Below are 21,362 nucleotides of genomic sequence, written 5' to 3'. Positions count from 1 at the left end.
AAGTGTTAGAATATTGCATTTTCAACTGGTTCTGGTAATTTATTTTGACAACATCATCCAAATGCAGTGGTGGCGTTAGATAAATGAAGTTTGTTATACATAGTTAAATTCATTAATTTAAAGCATTTTACATTTTGCATTCGTTAATTGTAAGTAGATTAATGTAAAATGACTTAAACCATGCAATGTAAAATGAGGAGACAATGTATCCTTATATCAAATTATTGGACTTTCTGCCGTCCTACATATGGCCTTACCTTCTCTTTCTTTCCATCCACCCCAAGTTTTTGAACCTGAAATGACATTTTATTCCTGAAATTCTTTCACAGGTAGTATGCTCTGCTTGTAAACATGTTTCTGTGACATATGAGCCGTTCATGTACTTATCCGTCCCTCTACCTCATGCAATGGAACGCCAAATATGTGAGTTTTTGCAATTTATATTTCCTCCCCCATGTGCTCGATTTTTTTAATGCATATGCTTTTTGCAGTGTGTGGTGCATTCAGTCTTCTCAAGTATAGATAATTTTCTCTTTCTGGTTGAGAATTAAATTTATGTGTCTTATTAATGAAATTATTATTTCTTTGAAGATTTAGTTGTTGGTATCAATATTCATAAATTTTCTAAATTTGAGGTGTTGTTGATTTTAAACTTTTGAACCATGAGATTTTTTAATGCATATGCTTTTGCAGTGTGTGGTGCATTCAGTCTTCTCAAGTATAGATAATTTTCTCTTTCTGGTTGAGAATTAAATTTATGTGTCTTATTGATGAAATTATTATTTCTTTGAAGATTTAGTTGTTGGTATCAATATTCATAAATTTTCTAAATTTGAAGTGTTGTTAATTTTAAACTTTTGAACCATGAGATTTTTAAATGAATACATCATGTTAGATATTTCCCAAGTAGAATTTACACAAAAATTTCTCTGTTATTGGTCTTGAAAGCCATCCCTTAATTCTTTGTAGGTGTCACATACATTTCAGCGGAAGCCAGACAACCTGTTCGTTACCTTTTAACTTTAAATAAACAGGGTAAAGTTTCTGAAATGAGACAGCAGCTTTACAAGATTTTGGCTGAAGAAAGCAAATGTAATTCACCAGCTTCATTGTCATCTTCATCTTCATCTGAAATGAAAAATTTACCTCAAGACAATAAACCAGATCTTGCTTTGGCTGAAGTCCTGGATAACCATATTGCAAAAATACTTGTAAGTTTTTATTTCTCCTAAAATATAAATCAGTCTTTACTGTGTGGAAAGGTAAATAGATTAATTCCTCCAAAAATGTGCTTCATCTTACCTCCATTATCCGGGTTCTTAATATCAGACTGTGCTGTACTGTTATTATTAATCTTACTTCCAGTATTCTCCTTGCTTAGGATATCCTAGATCTTATTCCTCTTTCGTATACATATTGCTAAGTAAATATTTAATTTCAACAGTTAGTTTTGTATCTTTAAATGCTCACCAAACTTAATGTTCAAAAGTGCTTGCTTCAAATGTTAATTTCTCTTATCAGTATAAGAGTAGTCACTTGTTTGTTCCTTGAGCATATGGCTAGAATTATTTTAATATAGATATGTGCGAATAGTATCAGGGAATACTCGAGTACCTCAAATACTAGAAAGTATTCGAGATCTTGAATAATTATGCTTAAAGTATGATCTCGAATACTTTGAATTTTGTGCCATACACTGTCGCACACACTTCATTCATAGTTGACTAGGAAACAATGAGGACTCTATAGTCGTTTAGTGCATGCAGTGCCGTTTTAGGAAAGTTGACGAACTACATCAAATTCATGGATATTCACGGAGTGGTGAATAGATATTGTTTGGCATGGAGGTCCGAAAATGATTGGGGGAAAACTCTGAAAACCCCTGATTTCCCTCCAAAACCCTTCAAAAAAATTGAAAATGGCGGGGGAAAAAAATTGACTTTTGGGGTGCCTTCCGTCACGCATTCAGCTACTGCTCCCAAACCATTCCACTCTTCGGAAAGATCATCATGAATTTGAAGGCTTAAAGGATGTGGGGTTCCTCTGACATCAATTTTGTTTCTCTATGCCAAAGGACGCCTCCTCAATGATGCGTCAAAATTGGAAAAGGATCGAAATTTTCATTAAAATAATGGTAAAAAAAACCTGTGGGTCTCGTCGGTGACTTCAATGACCGCATATTCGGTAGAGGTGGGTTAAACTGTTCATTTTGATGAATTGTTCACTTTGAAACTGTTTAGTTAAAAGAACAGTTGAAAATATCTGTTCATGGCGAACAGTCAGGGTCATTCAGGTAGAAAATACTGTTTATCGGTTGTTTAGGGTAAATGAAAGTTTAGTGTGGTATCGTATGGGTTTTACAGCTTGTCATAGTAATTTCAAGCAAATTCTGTCCCAGGCCTTTACTTGGTTATCCATGTGCAGGACAATATCTGCTGTCCACTTGTAGAATAAGCCAGAATAAAAAGAATATTTATCAACCCAGCATCTGATGTTATTCGTGTATTTAACACCGGAAAAGTTTTTAAATGCTGTTCTTATGAGCAATTTAGACTTTCATACACAGCTCTTTCTAAAGTTCTTTATAAATATGTTTAGTATAAACGTCATTTGTGAATCTCTCTCTTAGACTCCTCGGTAAGATATCGATTTTTTTCCTCTTATCGCCTTATATAACACATAAGGCTGTAAGAGGACATTATAATAATACCGCCAAGATTTTCTATAACACCGAATTCACATGGTTTTAAAACGAATTTTAGCAAAAAATAAAACCACTTTCACGGACCTCTATACATACCTTTATATTTATACATTCATCAAGTGTAATAGAAAAATAGCATTTACTATGCTTTGTTCAATTCTAGTATTTGAGGTATTCGAAATATAAGATGTTTGAATATTCTAGGTATGATTTAATATTGGAATTTGATATTCAAGTTAGAGAAATCTGCTACTCGACCCATCTCTAGTTAAATACCTTATATCTTTAGAGTTTGTTCTGTCAAAGCAATTGATGTAATCTGATGCATGTCATTTTTTTATGTCAGTTTTTCTCTCCCATATTTTGAAAATTTCCCTCCAGTCACTTTTGCTTCAAGATTGGAGGCATAACTCTTGTGGATAAAGAATTCTTTACATTCATTTTCTTTTAAGATAGGATTGCTCTTGTGGATGGAGAATTGTTTAAATTCATTTTCTTTTAAGATAGGATTGCCACCTTCAAGACAGATTTTATGGTTTTTCAGGATGACAACTACCTTCTCCGCTATGTGAATGACACCAATAGAAGTATATATGCTTTTGAGTTGAGATCTCCTCCACCAGCATTTGGTGTATCTCCTGCGGGCGCTGGAACAAGTCCTTTAAGAGAATCAAAATCTTCAACCTCCATCCATACAATCGCTGAGCCCTTAGATTTGACGCATGCCAGGGAATTTGAGGGAAAGCCAGGGTGCAGTGGAGACCTTGCATGTGCAAATGGTTCCGATGACAAAAGGAAAGACCCGGTGATTGTTGGTGGTGTTGGGACATCCGATGGATGGAGGAGCTGTGCAATATGTCTCGAGGAAATGGACACAGACCTGCGAGTGCATTCTGCTTGCAGTTGTGTCCTATGTGAATCCTGCATTGAGGTAAAACTATTCTCATTCTTTTCAATTAATGTAAATATATTTTAATGCATACAGTAAAACCTCTTTTACACAATTGACGGTGATGAAAAAAGTGTACATCGCGGGAAAGTATAAATTGAGGGAAATCCTAATTTTCAGGCAACAAAAGCAAAATCAGAGCCCTGAGTTGCATAACTTTATTTCATTTAGATGCTGTTGCTAAATAAGTGACGAGTCATCTCACTGTGGCGTAGATAAATGAATAAACTAAGTTAACTTCAAATAAAATTTTTCTCACATTTCATCTTAACCTGATTTGAGGTGGTATATATCTTGATATAGTTATCAACTCTTGGTGGAAAATGCTTTGATTTGGTATAAATAATTATTTGATTTTAACCCTTTGGCTTAAAGGTTTTCATCTAAATTAAAATGTATTTTTTTAAATACCTAATTTACAATGATAAAATGTCCTGGTATCATCACATAATTAAAAGTTACGGTAGATTGATTCAATCGAAGAAAATCCCATAAAATTTATGATTACACATGATTAAAAAAGAATCAAAACATTTGAAAAAGTTCTTCATCTGTAAATCGCGAAGGTAGATAAGTTGTGAAAGTAATCTTGAAGAGACCACCTGTAAATGGAAGGTATTAGCTCAACATTTTTATAAGCGGACAAGAATATCAATTTTGCCCCTTCATATTTTTCAACATGCACTTGGTGCAAATTCAATGTCATTTTCACGACTACTAACATAAAATTAACAATAATTATCAAATCCTTCTATAGGAGGAAATCTCACTTTGAATATGTTACTGTAAATAATAACATTGCTTTGTGCATTTTAACTCTTCAAGGTAATGTTATTAGTCGCAGGTACTCTTATAAGTGTGGAGAATGCGAGTATTTTGGAAAAACTGCTTGGCATTAACTTCATAAATAATCGTCGACTAGTCCGCATGACTCATTATATAAGTAATAACTGATAGTGAATTTCAACTCCGAAATTTAATGTTAGTAATCAAGGTGATTGGTGGGGGTCGCATGCCTGTTTAATTGTGAAGTAATATAGTAGTATCGAGAGATAATAGAGTAGTGAGAATGTAGTAAACCATCCAACTCCCTCAAAGCAACAATCTTGGTAACTACCTCAGTCAAGTGTAACTGTGTTACCATTTGCTATATCATGCAAATGCTGAAAACTTCTCGTTTACCAACAGGAGTTGAATAAAGTTATTCACTGCTATTGAAAATGGACAAAAAATGGTTGTAAATTAGAGTCTTAGTTCACCAGACCTCAAATTTTAAGTCCAAGGAGCGTATCATAGGCGTAAAGTATTTGCCAAAAAATAATGCAAAATATTAAAGGCCGTGAAAATGGTGGCCTACGTTACCCACCTTCACCTGCACTAATATTATAAGACTGCCCTCCATTGTTGATTTTGAGTCCCTGTGTAGTCTGTGTCATCTGCATGCATGAATTTGTAACTAGCATTGTTGATATTCACTAAAGAATTCACCATTTGGTGAAAATCTGAGAAATTTCGATAAAGCGGTGATCTTTGTGGCATATAATTACCCATAACGGTTTCTAAAAGAGTCATTGTTGTTATCTTCACCACAAAAGCAGACAGCCTGAATTTGACATGTTTTTTCTGTGGAATAGTGATATAAAAACCAATTTTTAATTTATACCTTAGAAAAAAAGTAATTATTGTATGTATATTCAAATCTCTAATCTTCTTTAAAAATTCTATTGCAGACTTCATGTCGTCACTATGGTGGGGATTCCTTGGCCTGTCCTGTGTGTGGGCAAGTGGTCAATCCAAGGGAAGAGTTTCTACCGTTGGATAAAGTTGGAAACTATCAACCTCCAGCAATCAGGTGAGTTTTTTTCTTAAAAATCATGTAAAAATCTTACAAAACTTCTTATCCTGGTAGAATTTAATAGGAATACTTTGTTCGGGTATCATTAGTTAGACCTCTTAGCCTGGAAAACTTATAAAGCTGTAACTTAGTGTCCTCGAAAAATTTGCACTCAACTAATGGGCTTTCATAAGGGATTTAAAAATCAAACATGTTAGAAGGGATAATTACAGTAGAATCCTGATTTAAGGTTTTGCAGGGGGGACAAAATTTAAAACACTAAATGCGGAAAAACACTAAATGAGGACCTGCCTTTTTTTTCAGGTTTTAGGGTCTGTAATGATTGGAATGGCTTTTTATGAATAAAAAATATTATTTTAAGTAACTAAAAGTTGCTGCATGCAGCAACAAATTCATTGATTAAATGTTATTTGCCGAATTAAGGTTGGATAATACTTTTCAAGAATCAGCTAAAAAAAATGGGTAGTAGAAATAAGTAATGAGAAGATGACAATTGTTTCAATGAAATATTTTAAGAAAATTATAATATTCATCAACTTAAAAGCATTCCCACAGGGAATATTATTATGGAAATTAGTGATTCCATTTTACGCATATTTCAGTGGCCTTGTAGAAAATTTAAATTTTTTTCTGTAAAAGTGACATGTAGGTGACTATAGCATTTCTTATATAATAAAAAAGGTGGTAGTAGGTTCTCGAAAAAATCATCATTGCATCAATGAAGATGAGTGAAATAAAGGGACAGCAGAAGATCGCTAATCCCGAATTCTAAACTACCGAATATCTAGGAAAAGGGAGATTTACTGGAATTTTGTCAATTTAACGTTTACTGTTGCCTCGGCGAAAGGAGCGATTTATGAGCCTCCTGTGCGCACATTTTGGATTTCGAGGTCATCCAAAAATGGAGAATCTTTTTTCTAGTATGCGTACAAGTCGATGGTGATTCAACTCGATGATAACACCAGATTCGTTGTCATATCCGCGGCCTCATACAGGACGAATGGAGCCGGGAGAAGTTGCTTAGGTATGCGGCGCGCTGATCACCTTGACACCGACTCACCGTTTCTTGGCAGCTTTTAATAAAATTTGGTTGGACCTTGAATAACGATTAGCTAAACTCTGTTAAGTGAAAAGTTTTAATCTTCAATAGAACTGGATTTCATCTGAAAAATTCTCAGTGCCTCCGGAGTTTGGCAATTTCGTCCGAGTTATGATGTCGCAGTCAACCACCAAGGGATTCATGCTAGATTTTCGTATTTTTCCGCGCTCATCTATTTTACCGTGATTATGCGGTGATTTTTTTCCAGCATGAGCGATTTATTTAGAGTCATGGACTGTGATAGTTCGTCAAAACTCCGATTTTCATTCGCGTTTGACATAAAATAGCACCAGATAAATATCTTTGAATCGGCAGCGATATCAACCAGCCGCATGTCGGTATATGGGCTCCGGGATATCTAAATTACGATGTAAAATAATGTTGTTCCGTTAGGAAAGAATGCTTTCACTCACGATCATGACAGAGGAAACACTTCCTCGGTTCTTTCGCTGTTCCTCCGTGGAAACTGACCTTGGAATGGATTATAAAAAGAATCTTCTAGTGAACTGCGCAAATGATATCGGGCCTCTTTTGAAAAGAGAAAGTAGCCGACTGGAAAAATATTGGGCTAACAATGGACTACCCGTAGAGAGTAGAGTTGAAAGGGACATAAGCCGTCAATTGAAAACATTACGAGGAAACCATCATTGTGGCGGCCCTCGGAGTATAACTCGTGTCATCAGTCGTCACGTATCATCGAAGTTCACGAAGTGAAGGATAAGGTAGTTAGAGGTTAAAAAGGGATGAATTTGCTCCATTAGATCGGATCTGATACAAAAAGTGTCTGGTGTTTGGATCAGAAGGGGAGCGAAACATTACGAGAAGACAAATCACCTAGCTTGCGAGTTGAAGGTCGACCCAGCGCTGCATTCGCGGAAGAAAGCAGTTGAAGAAGCGTTCCCCGGTAGATTCTATTGACTCTTGGTAAAATTTCATGAGACTCTTCTTGTTGATGAGCAGAAATTCGAAGATTTGGATAATCATTTGCATGAGCCGTCATGAAAAAACGTTAAATCGGGCAAAACAATCTTGTGCGGGAAAAATTTTTACGACCATAAATGTGGAAAAACGCAAAATGCGGAAACACTAAATACGGATTATTTTTACATTGCCCTAATAGGGAATGAATCGGGACCCTAAAAAATAAACACTAAATGCGGAAAAACGTTAAATGCGAAGACGTTAAATCCGGATCCGACTGTACTTATCAGGGTTCTTCTGTATGTAACGTGTTAATTAGCATGATACTACATGTGAAGAGGAAGTGTCATATAATCTCTGCACACTACAGTCGCAAAACTAGTCATAACTGTACCGAATGAGTATCTAGATACAGAATACCAAATGATTGCCCTACCAGCGAGCTCAGTGTCTTCTAATCCTTGGGCCATTTTCGTATACTTTGCATGGGGAAAAGGCCCAAGGCTGTGTGATGGGCTGTTTGGTGTCATATCAGATTTTTGACGAGAACTTGCAGAAGCCATGTGCTGGGAATTTTGCTGGGGTGGCACATTTTCACCACAAAACTGAATGATGATTTTAGATTTTGTATGGTGATTAACAATGTGCCACAGAATGCTGCAAAAAATTATGTGCTGACACCATCTCTGAAATGTAGTGTGCCTGTTTGACCAGTTGCTTTTACAGAAATAGCATTTTATCACATTATAGTAGATAAAAACTACCTTTTTGTACTCTACTATAGTATATTAAGCAAGCGATATCTTAAAATGTTTTAAATCTCAATTTTCAAGTTAATAAGAAAAAGAAATTGAATGTTAACGACTTTTGTTGGATCCATTGAAACATAAATATCAAGCTGTGGAATAGCGGAAAATTATGTGAAAAAAATTGAACTTTGCACTAACAAATTTCACTATTGCAAAATCGCTACATTTTGAGGCCCTTGAATTTTGTTGTATCGTGATTCAACTTTATATTATTATCTGTGGAATAACTTGACTTTATCCTTATCTTACCAGTAATTTTTTTTTAATCTGGAACCATTGCGTGTATTTTTTATCTTTGCCATTTTTCTGTGCATTGGAATAGGATTTTGCAAGTACCACTAGTCTTCCGAGTGGATGAGGAAGGTGATGGGAACAATAATCGTAAAACGATGAAGCTTTGGGGTCATCCGGCCCTTCTGAGGCTCCCATCGCGAATACAAGCCAAAGACTTGTATGAAGCAGTAGAATATATACTTCCCAGCTGCCTTCTCTCCACTCACAATCAAGAAGCATCTGGGGCTCATCCATCAAGTCCATCCTCATGTACGTCCATGGAACAAGAGGAAGATGGAGCCAAATACCAGCTGCTACTTGTTGATGGACAGGTACTGCAGTTGTTCTAAATCATCTCTTATGTATATGCTGCTTTTTTAATTTGGGTATTTTATTCCTGATTTATACCTACCGGGAATTCTCAGAAATATGCACCGCAAACTCTGGTTTATCCAGGCTAATCATGGGAAGAGGCGGCGTGAATAATCCAAACTTACTTGTTAATCTTGTATAATTTTCATGATTTACGTAAATCGATGTATTATTATTATTATTATATTTACACACATTGTCCATTATTTTAGAAAGCTTCCTGGACTCATGGAGATCTTTCTTTTCCCGAATGTGATCTTTTTAGCGGTGATTACTTGATTGTAGAATAGACTCCTGATTATCCGGGCTAATGATGGGGAGGGACGGCACGAATAATCGGAAAATGCGGATAACCCAAGCTGTCACTCATATGTCTTGCAATGTTCATAATTTACGTAAAACAAACAATATATTATTATTTATGCAGTTATTGTACTCTTATTATTAATGCTCCATTAAGGTCTGGTTTCGAAAACCACACATCTGTGTCTGTGTGATCTCGGATACAGAACAGTGTTTTGCACGAATGCTTCAAAACCATTGCTCGATGTCGGAAACTACATTGTCAGGCACTACGCCACACAGTCGTGTCTCACACAAGTTGCCCGGATTTCAACTGCTGCCGGATGTGTATCCATGATCACGGAGCACGGTCGCGCACTGCAAGGCTTGGAAAACACGAACATGGTGCTCCCGTGAATGCAGCTAGCACGCGATCACTTCCGTTTTACGAAGGGGATTCTGAATGAAATGATAAGTGCAATGTATCCTAGCATTAATGTAGTAATTCCGATGATTTTGCATCCGATTTTATTTTTTTATAAAGATTGCGGAAAAAATTGTGCAGAGTGAAAATCATGCACGGATAATCCGCAACACGGATAAACCGCAGCCGGATAATCGGGAGTCTGCTGCACTTGTATTCCCTCTGCTCCATATAATACCTGGTTTCCGAAAACCTTGCATCTGTGGCTGCGAGACCACAGATTCAGAAGAGCGGTTTGCATGAAAGTTTCAAAACCACTGCACGATGTCAGAAACCACAGTATCAGGCACCACGCCACGTAGTGTCATCTCTTAGAAGTTGCCCAGGATGTAACTGCTGCAGGATGCGGTGCACGATCATGCTCCACATCCTGCAGTGTGAAGTCATGCACGGATAATCCGCAACACAGATAATCGGGACTCTGCTGTATTAGAAAATCCATTTACTGGCACTAGAAAAATTTGGGAATGTTACTTTATGAATGAGAAATTTATTGCAGTTTTAAATATTTTGTCTATTAGTTCTTAATTCCATGTAGCAAGAGAAGAACCAACCCTTTTTTTGTACAATGCAGTAGCTTTATGATGGGTTAGACTTATCCATTCTGAATGAGTGACCCACTGAAATCAAAGTGTCTTCTCCTCACCTGAATAGGCTCATCTTCTCTGGGACTAGTAGCGATTAAATGGGTCTCAAAAAAAATATTTGCCCTGTAACTCAAGTGATGGAGCCATGTGGGGAGAGGCAAGTCCATGAAGGGTGAAAGAGGGAAGGAATCAAGAGAGAGAGAGAGAGAACTAAGGGGAGGGGAATAGAGAAATAAGGTCACCAGGCTAGATCACCAACTCAATGTGGTGTCTTTGACCTGGACATCAATCACGCGGAACAATTTTATGCCGATTCTGAGAATCCACAAATGCACTATGATGATATTTTTACAAAGGTATAAGTTGAAGCCCTAGTGATTCATTCTCGTATCTCAAAATGGAGCCAAGAAATACCAAAGCTAAAACAGGATGTCCAGCGACCAAGGAAATCTGGAATTGTGCGTGAATTTTTAATCATTGGAATTATGCATGAATTATTCATGAATTTTTGCTCCTTTCAGGAATTTCAAAATCTTTAATTTTAAATTCATTCCACATAAAATTTTACCATTTCAACTCCCACTTTCTGGCCTAAAATGTGTTTTTCGTAATATTAAGTTCAGTATCTTGGTAGAATTTTTACAGTCTCATCGAGATGTTGAATGTCCGACGAGACAACAGAATCAAAATGTCTTGAACTCATGACTCAAGTAAGATTCAAAAACATGAAGAAAAGAATTCTAGGTGATATCAACATCTTCTTAGGAGGTCTAAGCAGCTTCATGGCCTGCATTGAATAAATTTAAATTTTACATACAGTGTGTGTTAACTCACCTATTCCTTGTCCTTGTAAATACATAAATATAATATGTATTATTTAAAAGTATTGAAGTAATTCGTAGTAATCACATAAGATTAACCTGTAATTTTGTAAAATTTCCCTGGAGAACCAAGAATTATGCATGAATTTTTTCAGCTTTAATTGGCTGGATACCCTGTAAAATAGCTATTTTTAGATAAGATGACTATTTTTTTCTCCAATGATATACATGACGTGATTTTAATAATGCTAGGACTAATGCTACACTTTGTAAGTTTTGAATAGTGAAACTAGGCCCTTATTATCTACAGGCATGCCAGCCTAACGATGATATTCCCAAAGTCCTGAAAAATCATTTTCTGGCATGGTCCCCTAACCCCTTACATTTCTGAGCGTGGCATTACAGGTGGTAACTCTGACAGAATTTCGGAAAGAGGAATGATCTTAACCTTTGCGAAGTTCAGTAAAACCTCAATTTAACCTTTAATTTAACTTAATTAATTTAACCTTTTCAGATTTTTTAAGGAGAATCTTGCATTTAAGTTTGCTTTACACTCCATCTTTGCAGGGTTATCATTGCTCAAGGTGCATGTACACAGTGCACTGTCGTGGTTGTCGATTGTCAGCTGTGCCATCAGCTGAGATCACGCTCCAAGCTGGTGATACTCTTGCAGTACGTGTATTTGCCAGGGATCTAAGTGCAATTGCTGGTGGGGAAAGTTTGCTACCTCTTTTTGAGAATGAAGTGACTGAACACAGGAGCATGCATGGCAGGTGGAAGGAGGAGCCCTTATCCTTGTACGACTGTTTGCAGGCTTTCAGTGAGAGGTACAGTATAGAGCTAGTTGTTTCATGGAAAATTTAACATTGAATATATTCACTAATAAGGTCCCAGCTGAAAACTGTATGCATTATGACTAGAGATGCGTGAAAATGGCAAATGCGTTATAGATGCGATGTGTGCAAATAAATGCGACATAGATGCGATGACTGGACTTTTATGATATTTTTACGCAAATTTGCCATTTCGATGGAAAAATTCGTGCATTTTGTGCCGAGCGCAGTTTAAATGCTCTGCCGACACTCACCGCTTATGTGAGCGACTGGCGACAAGTGGGCGTGGGCAAGCTACACCTCCACCACTATTTGTCTAATTCATAAATTTATTACTGTTCTGCGACATAACTATTTAAAATATTCTGTATTTTGTCATATAACTGTGTTTCCTTGCATTTTATCGCCATCTACCTCTTTATGAAAATAAAAAATAGACGCTACCAAATACGATAAACTGTTTTTGAAAGTGCAATAAAATAAAAATGAGAGTGCAATTTTCACGTATCACTAATTATGACTTTAGATGGGGATATTTTGTACTCCCTCACTGAATTTTCATGGTAGTCTTTCATTATCCTCGCTGACTGGCTTCTGTGCTCTCTCTTTCAGTGAAATGTTAGATGAGCACAACCCCTGGTTTTGTCCAGTTTGCCAGCGTAACCAGTGTGCAACTAAAACTTTATCAGTATGGAGATACCCTGACTTCCTCATTGTCTACCTCAAAAGGTGAGTAGATGTGAAGAAGGGACTTAAGAGAGATTTGGTGAGGGTTCCAGATGCTTTTAACTAAACCTTGCTCTTAAAATTTGCTAAATTAGCTTTGATATTAATCTTAGATACGTAATAAGAGGTTTTATATGAATATTTTGGAATTAATTTACAGTAGATCCACAATACTACAAGTAGATGTAATGGAGTTTTGTTATACCCATGTATTTGTATTGATTTTAGTAATATATAGTGGATTAGGTACTTATCTGGAGGTTAGGGGTAATTTTCTAGATGGCTGCTGTTGCTGGAGTTGATATCATGTACTGTAATAAATTGGACTCTTTCCACCAATATCAATATCAGGGCCTTGCAACAGCAGTATTAGCAATTTAAAACTTAGTTCAGAAGTTAATTTTGCCATATTTTTGCATTCACTTGATGTATAAGTTTGGAGTAATTCAGTGGCTGTGGTCTGCCGGGTAGACATTAAAGTTAGTTGTGACAAATTTCTTTGCCAACATATGGATTACATCAATTCATTCCAGTAATTTTACATTTTCTCTGTTCCATACATCCCTTTCCTTTACACTTTTATGTTCTGCCAATTGGCAGAATTATGAGCCCTCCTTGCATGTGCAGAAACTGCCACACCTTCTTATTGCCCAAACTCTTTCGACATTTTTTACTTAGTGTGTCTAGATATATTATGCCTAAATTTGTGGCATGGTTGAAAACATTGTGAAAGTCTACATTATATTTTCAAATTTTTGAACTAAAAATACTTTTAAAAACCTTTCTAAAAACAGAGAAAGTTTTGGCGCTCTTATAACAACCCACTCAAAATGGGCTGGCAGGAGCAGGGTTGATGATCATATCAAAGTGTTAAATGACACTAAAATGGTGAAATTCATCGTTGCGTTGGGTACAGTTCATTGATGATTACTATGAGTTGTACATACTTGGCATGTTAGCCAAGTATGTACAACTCCGAGAGGGAAAGCAACTTAGCTGAAAGCTGCTCATTGTGCAAGTAGCTTTCTTTCGGCAGGCTTAGTAAATGAAGATCATACAAAACTCATCTATTTTGCTCACCACATGGTTCTTGGTACCCAGCAAATTTTCCCATCTCCCTCGACTTTTCCTCCCTTGGGGCCTAGTCATTGGTCAGGTTATCATGAATGAACTGTGCATGAAAGCATTAGAAACATCAAGCCGTAAGAATATTTTAATCTCAATAAGTCATTTGATCTAATCCTCATACCTGTCTGCTGGGGGTACGAATGGTGTGTGATTCTCGGGTTTGCTTGTCTTTTGTCAGGTTTGTTTTCCATGAGTGTGTGAGTACCAAACTCGATGACAAGGTGACATTTCCACTGTGTGGACTGCATGTTGCACCTCCAGCTTGTCATCAGTCATTTTCTCAGTCCTCCAATCACTGCAGTCAAATGCAGAGACAACACCACCGCGGCTCTCCACACCCTTATAACCTGTATGCTGCTGTCTGCCACTTTGGGGGTGAGTATTAGGTTTTATTTATTTTTATGATTCATTGATCAATGGTGATGATGATTTATTGGTGGTTTAGTTTAAACTAGAGATGGGTCGAATAGCATTTTTCTGAAAGTCAAATATCGAATATGAATATCTAATTTTTTTCCCCTGAATACCTCACTCAAACATTAAATACTGCAGTGCTGAATATACATTTTTCCACCGATTTTAAATACAAACGGCAATAAAAATAAAAAATGCTTAGCTTAAATGACGATTTCGGTATATTGAGTCGCAGGTGAATATACACATACAGAAATTTATCGTTAATATCTGAGACCCAAACAGACAAATGTTTGTTGAATTTATTTGGAATGACCCATATTATATCATGTAAGTGTAAAATATAAATTAATACACACACTTAAAAATAACCTTACCAATTGAAGCCCTTATTTTTTATTTAGTAAATGGGAAGCCACAAATATCTTAAGAGGCACCTGGCAGCGTAGGATTATGATTCCAATAAATATGTGTTAAAAAGAAATTGTTGTCTTAATTTTTATCAAATGGTGGCTGACTTCATAATAATTTTTCTTTACATCAGTAAGACTTAGAAGATAAGTATTCCAACCTGATTAGCCACACCACTTACAGGCATTTGTCCTTGCTAATAAATCTTGGGAAACAGAACTCATCCTCTTGAAACTGTCCCCTCCACTTTATTAAGTTTAACTCCATGTCGGTCTAATGTAGCAAGAGTGCTGCTTAGGGTCAGTCATGAAATAACTTCATCAAAATCCAAGTTTGACGTATTACAAAATGTAGCCCCTAGCGCCAAATAAACAGAAATATATTTTTTGGGATACATATAATGATATCCTACTGTGCCCCCAATACCATAATAGAGTAGTTTCCTTCATCAAAGAAAACCAAAGGCATAGATAGCGATTCATTACCCACCATTAGTGTATTCATAATATACAAATTATTTGGTTTTACAAATTCCAGTGCAGACGAATGTTAATGGTCAATTTTGACTTCATTTGAAAAAGGTCAAATTGGCGGCCACACGATGCCACTCCACGTGACATCATAGGGACCCAGATTCTATATGAGTTGTCAGGAGTTTTACATCGTCTGAGATTACCAATGTATGCATGTGGCAGAGAGCTCAGGGAAACATTTCTTAATGATCACCTATTAAATTTGCCTATGGTCGGAGTTTCCTTCGTTTGATAGGGTATTAATAATCCTTATTTAAGCCAAGCGCTACCTGCTAGCAGGATACTCTGCTACCTGCTAGCAGCCTGCATCGTATTGGCGCTCCTAGGATCTTGCTACTAGCCTTGCACCAAGGTGGCCGCACACAGCGGCAGCTGGAACCAGAATGACGTCACACAGGCTTTTCCCAGCATTCATATTCAGCCATCGCGTTTTTGCGTGCTTGAAAATTTTCGCTTTTCATTTAATCGCTAAAATAGATATCATCATTTGAAAATTTAAAAGCGTGATACGTACTCCAGGAGTAATAATCTTTCCACTTAGGAAATTACAAAAAAAATAGGAAACCACCCTATTTTTTAAAAAAAATGCAACCTGCATTACACACAAGCTGTTTTGATCCTTTTCAAATATCTTTGTGACTGGCCAGTTGTTCAAGATCGAGTTTTGAGCAGTGTCGCGGCAGGAGGTGGGACCTGCGAAACTAGGAACATGGGATGGGGAGAGAGAGAGGCAGGCATTGCCATGTTTCTCTGAGGACTTTTTCAGTGAATGGGAACAAAAGGATGCTTCAATAACCCTCTTCCCACCGCTAGCTGACTCACAAAGCTTACGCCACAGAAATCTGAAAGCGACTGAATTTCCTGGTTGCATTTTGGTTGATTTTCAGGAAGTCACATGCCTTCAGCATTCAACCTCAATAAAAACTTGAGTTTTGCTTCTCAGTTTCAAAGATATTTGAAATGAACTCTTAATAGTTGATTAAGTCAGGGTCTATAATATGGCCCTTTGTCTATTTTTCCTCAATTCCAATGCTATGGTGAAAAATGTCTTAAAATGAATGCATCAAGTCATCCTTACCGTAGAATATACTGACAAATTTAAGTGCAGTAATTAAGTTACAAAGTAGGAAATAGTGATCATCTGCAGTTATGCTTTTAGTCAAGATATTGAGTCCCCTTAAGGTATTTTTCACTGTACCACACACCTAGATTGTACTAAAAGTATAAGTCTACCGTCAAAGTGTCAAGTGACACTTAAATGGTGAAATTCATGGTTGCGTTGGGTCCAGTTCATTGGTGATTGTCTTAGTGATAACTCAAAAGCTCACTTTGCAGGTTAGCCAAGTATGTACAACTCAGAGGGTAAGCAACTTAGCTGAAAGCTTCTCATTGTGCAAGTAGCTTTCTTTCGGCAGGCTTAGTAAATAAAGATCATACAAAACTCATCTATTTTGCACACCACATGGTTCTTGCTACCAGTCAAATTTTCCCATCTCCTTTTGACTTTTCTGCCCTTGGGGCCTAGTCATTGGTCAGGTTATCATGAGTGAACTGTGCATGAAAGCATTAAAAACATCAAGCCATAAGAATATTTTAATCTCAATAAGTCATTTGATCTAACCTTCATACCTGTCTTAGGTGCATCTGCTGGTCATTATACTGCATACTCAAAACATCCTGGAACATCTGAGTGGCATTACTTCAATGATGAAGCTGTATCTTGTCAGAAGCCAAGGGAAGAGGACTACAGCAATGCCTATATATTATTTTATCACAAGCAAGGTAAATATTTTTTTCTTTAATTATTAGTGGTTGAAATTTTATGTCCGTCAAATAATTGTTACTAGTCATTTGTACTTTTTTGTTCCGGTTCAGTTCTTAGCTTTGGTAGTCATTTCCAGATATTTTTTTTAGAACTCACATTGCTTAGTGAAAAAATAAGAGCCATTTTTACTTCTCCTATGAAAGTGCCTGGTTTCTTATTGTGACGTAAATTACTGCCTGAAGTTAGGGTAATTTGTATCTCTCTTTTAGTACTCTCATTGCCTTTAACAGAAATCTTTCTTTTGGCGCATCACTGTCGATTGACTCTGCCTTCTTCAGTTTCAATTGAATATGAGTCAATTTTATGCCGTAACTTTTTGTGGGTGATAACAGATTCCATCTACTGCTAAAAGAGCTTTTTCATATAAAAAAACAAGCGATCAAGGCTATATTTCAAGTCCCTACTTTCATTCCAGGAAAAACTTTCTTTGCCTAATCAAAAATCTTCACTCTTCCTTCTTTGTGTATCCTTAAGCATATCTACTTTGTTAAAACAAACCCTTTTCAATTTATTATGAATTCTCAGGGCTATATTCTGAGTCGACCCTGTAGGGCTAACCAACCCTTGAACAGCCCCTACTTAAACCAATCTCACCCTACTTGTGCCATAAAAAGCCCTACACCCTGCAAAAACTTGGCTGACAAATTTTGTCTATCAATGTGTTTTCCCAATCCTCCCCTCACAACCTTCCCACCAAGCATGCATGTACCGTCCACCATCATCCAAGCATCCTAACTTCCTCCTCCCCTAAGTTTCCCTCATAACCCTGATCACTCCATCCTTCCTCCCCCACCCACCCTCTCCCTCTCACCGCAATTGGGTTCATGATGTGGCACTGCTACCCAATCCTTGTTAATCTCCCCCTTAGTGAAGATCTATTAAAAACCATCTCTGGTTAAAATATTTGTCGTGTTGGATTTGAATTAATTCTGTACGCAAATTATTTTTGCAAATAAACTGTCTAAAATCATTGCATCGAGAAATTGATTTTATTCGTTGGATGACTTTATGGAAAGATAGGCTCGTATTAATTGCTATTTAATATCTTTGATGTTGTTCATTCATATGTTGTGTGATTTGGCTTGATATATCCCAGGCATGTACACACTTATCAGCAAATCTGTGGTGGAAAATAAATTGGAGTTATATCATTACATATGACCGTTGGCATTTTCCATTTATTCACGATGTAAATAATTATTATTTTTCAGGCTTGTCTTTTGATCTATTCAATTTGCCAAAGAAAATGCCCACTGAAGTGGATGAGGAGGAAGACGAAGAAGAGGAGGAAGCTGCCAAGGACTTGAAGCCAAATATTGAGCAGCTTATCCTGGACCTTGATTCATCAGTGATGCCCGCTGAAGTGGATGAGGAGGAGGATGAAGAGGAAGAGGAGGCTGCCAAGGATTTAAAGCCTAATATAGAGCAGCTAATCCTTGACCTTGATTCGTCTGTAGAGCAAGATTGGAGGAAGGAACAGAAGAGTGTGGGTCAGGCAGCCATGGTTATATCTGCGGCTGAAGTGTGCACGGTTATTGATAGCAGCAGCCCTTACTGAAGGTGATTCCCTCTCCAGCATGAAATATTTGGCTTTTTTCTCACTCGCCATCCTGCTGGCATCAACTTACGTGCACTGTGTTATTGGAAGCGAGTGAGTAGCAAACCCAAGTTCTGTGATTAGCGGTCTAGCTTAAGGCTGCTCGAGTGCCTAGGTTCCTGTCGCCCATCTGTAACTTTGTAACAGTTGACTGATATCGAGTGTGATGTGAACCATCACATAGTGCGTGTGTGTGGGTAATTTGCTTTCTCTTGAGTCTGTGGGGAGTTGCTGTTTTGATTCCAAGTCCTGTGTTATAGAAGAACATGTGCTTTTGGGGCCAATGGACGTGTGCCTGGCATATTTAAGTGCCTAACTGGCGGCCATGAACTGGTAGTTCTTTGCCATGCCTTGGTTGTCCTAATTCCTTTTGCAGTCGGTTGAGCAACACCAAGCGTACCGGTTAGTTGGGCTAGCTGAATGACGTGAAGCAAGCAAGGGTAGACAGTGATGCAGTCAGTTCATTTGTTAGTGAATCCATGAAAAGGTGTCCCATTGAAGTGAGGTAATTGCTTTGAGTGGCCATGCTAGTTAAAAGGGATGGTTAGGAAAATACTGCCAATTTACCAGTTGATGATTGATAAAAAAGTAAACCATCCTTCTTGTTAGAAATTTAGATGGTATTGTTTGGGCTTGTGATAGAATAAGTTCAATTGAGTCCATTGTAAATAAGATGTCACTCATGTATGCCTGCTAATATTTATGTTCGATGGCCTAGGCTGCAAGAAATTCATTTTGACTACAATTTCAGGGATGATTTTTATTGCTTAAAATGCATTTATTTAAATGGTTATCTAATTTCAATTGTAAAACAGGGTTTTAAGGAGTGAAAAATGCTCTCTTGCTTCTTCTTTCTTTTGTGTGTTTTTTTTTCTGATTTTTTTCGACCACAATAATTTATTGAAACTGTCTTTTGAGTATTCATCCTTTATTTAATTATTAAATATACTTTTTTACAAAACTTATTGTTTTTAATTTTATTGTTTGAATTTTGTTGAAAGTTGCAATTCATGTTGTTGAAATATTCTGCTAACTTATTAGCCCATAATCCTGCCATCTCATTTTGCTAATTATTTGAATCATAATTTGGTAATAGCTCAACTGTTATTTCTAGCTTTAATGTATTCTCATTGCATATTGTCACAATTATACATTGCTGTCAGAAATAGCTCGTTTCATGCTTTTTATGTCTAACATATTTGAGGGACTTAAATATGTTATCTTGGAAAGGTGATGACTCTGTCATTGAAATCATATCGAGGGCGGGGAGGAGTCTTTTTTTATGAAGTTGAAAGAAATACACTTGAAGATACATCGATAATTAAATATCATTTGGTCGTTATTGTGCAAACAAATGTCACCTTTAATTTAGTTTACATCTAGAATGGCTTTCTGTTTATTGTTGAGAACAGAGTTGTGTGTGGTTATATTTGCAGAATTATGTCATGAATGATATACTGTTGCTTTCTATTGGCCTCTTAGGCTCTAAAGTCGTTGATTGTTAACAATCATTGATAGTTACGTGAATAATTTTGGCTATTTCTGTAAGTTGTGTTGTTTGTTCATCCCTGTAGTAAAGATGGAAGTTAATCGTGATACTGTATTTCATTATCTGAAAGTGAGGTTTGGTCAAACCGTATACCTAGTCACAGTGCAGTGATTTTATTTTCTAAGCACATAGATGCTTACTTAAGGGAAAATACGTAATGAAGTTTGTTTTGTATCCTGATGAGATGTTACTGATTCAATCCCAATCCCTGACTACTTAGTTGCTCTTACTTTAAATCAGGGTGTTGGATTGGTGTTCCATTGTCCATATTTATATGAAGTTGTTTTGTATAATTAATAAAATGTGTTCCTTGTAATTATGATTGCTATGTTGAATAAATAAGCTGTAGATTGTAGTTTCTGGCTCTCCTGCCATGTTTTAGAAAGTGAGTGAACCGAAGTTTTGAGTTAGAGCAGTAGACTTTCTGTGAATTGTGGCATAATGTTTTCCAATGGAGGATATTAATTTTTTTGCCCAGTTGAGGGCAAGGACTCATTATTCATTGATGGCAGGGAGTGTGAGAAAAATCCACATAAAACAATTAACCATAAGAAAATCTACTTGGCCGAATGGTGCGAAACTTAGTAGATTTCATTTCAATCGTAAAGCATCGATCGAGTTGACTAATCTACCCAACGCCTATATTGGGCCAACAAGTACACCTGATAAACAAACAATAAATAAACTATCAAAGCCCCCAAGCAATGAGAGGGTTTTGAGATCAAACTCTGGAAACTTATAATAATAATAATAATAATAATTTATTAATTTGCCAGACGACAAGTATTGTACATACATTGTATATGGCACGTCATGTATACAAAATCAAGTTATTTACAAAATGGCAGTTTAAATACAAAGGCAGTTACAAAGATAAATATTCATCAACTGAGTAGAAACAATTGGATAATAAAAAGTTTTTACACTTAGTTTTGAATGTCGACAAACTCATAGGAGCTTTTAGGTTCTTCGGAAGCTTGTTATAAAGCCTTAGAGTCATTGTTTTAAAGCCACAGATAGCTTTCTTAGTGCGTACAAATGGGATATGCAAGTCACCCTGCTGCCTAGTACCCTGGTTATGAATATCCGAGTTTAGTGCAAAGTCCTTAAAGTTTGACTTGGCATATAATAAAACAGAAAGTATGTAGACACAGGGAATGGGTAGCACGCGAAGACATTTAAACAAAGGG

At 36.7% G+C, this 21,362-nt stretch overlaps 1 protein-coding gene across 1 annotated transcript in view; it reads left to right on the top strand.

Annotated features, from left to right (window-relative positions):
* Positions 1 to 20,527, top strand: part of LOC124163729 — a 44,958-nt gene extending 24,431 nt beyond the window's left edge. The window contains exons 8-17 of the mRNA XM_046540801.1: positions 330 to 423; positions 970 to 1,211; positions 3,249 to 3,635; positions 5,384 to 5,505; positions 8,660 to 8,942; positions 11,724 to 11,983; positions 12,602 to 12,718; positions 14,022 to 14,218; positions 16,840 to 16,983; positions 18,238 to 20,527. Coding sequence (XP_046396757.1) covers positions 330 to 423; positions 970 to 1,211; positions 3,249 to 3,635; positions 5,384 to 5,505; positions 8,660 to 8,942; positions 11,724 to 11,983; positions 12,602 to 12,718; positions 14,022 to 14,218; positions 16,840 to 16,983; positions 18,238 to 18,584 — 2,193 coding nt within the window. The 3' untranslated portion in view covers positions 18,585 to 20,527. The remainder of the gene's footprint in view (positions 1 to 329; positions 424 to 969; positions 1,212 to 3,248; positions 3,636 to 5,383; positions 5,506 to 8,659; positions 8,943 to 11,723; positions 11,984 to 12,601; positions 12,719 to 14,021; positions 14,219 to 16,839; positions 16,984 to 18,237) is intronic.
* The last annotated feature ends 835 nt before the right edge of the window (positions 20,528 to 21,362 follow it).

Source organism: Ischnura elegans, chromosome 8, assembly GCF_921293095.1.
Source record: "Ischnura elegans chromosome 8, ioIscEleg1.1, whole genome shotgun sequence".
Taxonomy (NCBI): Eukaryota; Metazoa; Arthropoda; class Insecta; order Odonata; family Coenagrionidae; genus Ischnura; species Ischnura elegans.
Note: the sequence above shows the minus strand (reverse complement) of the source record. Positions and strands in the feature narration are given on the sequence as shown.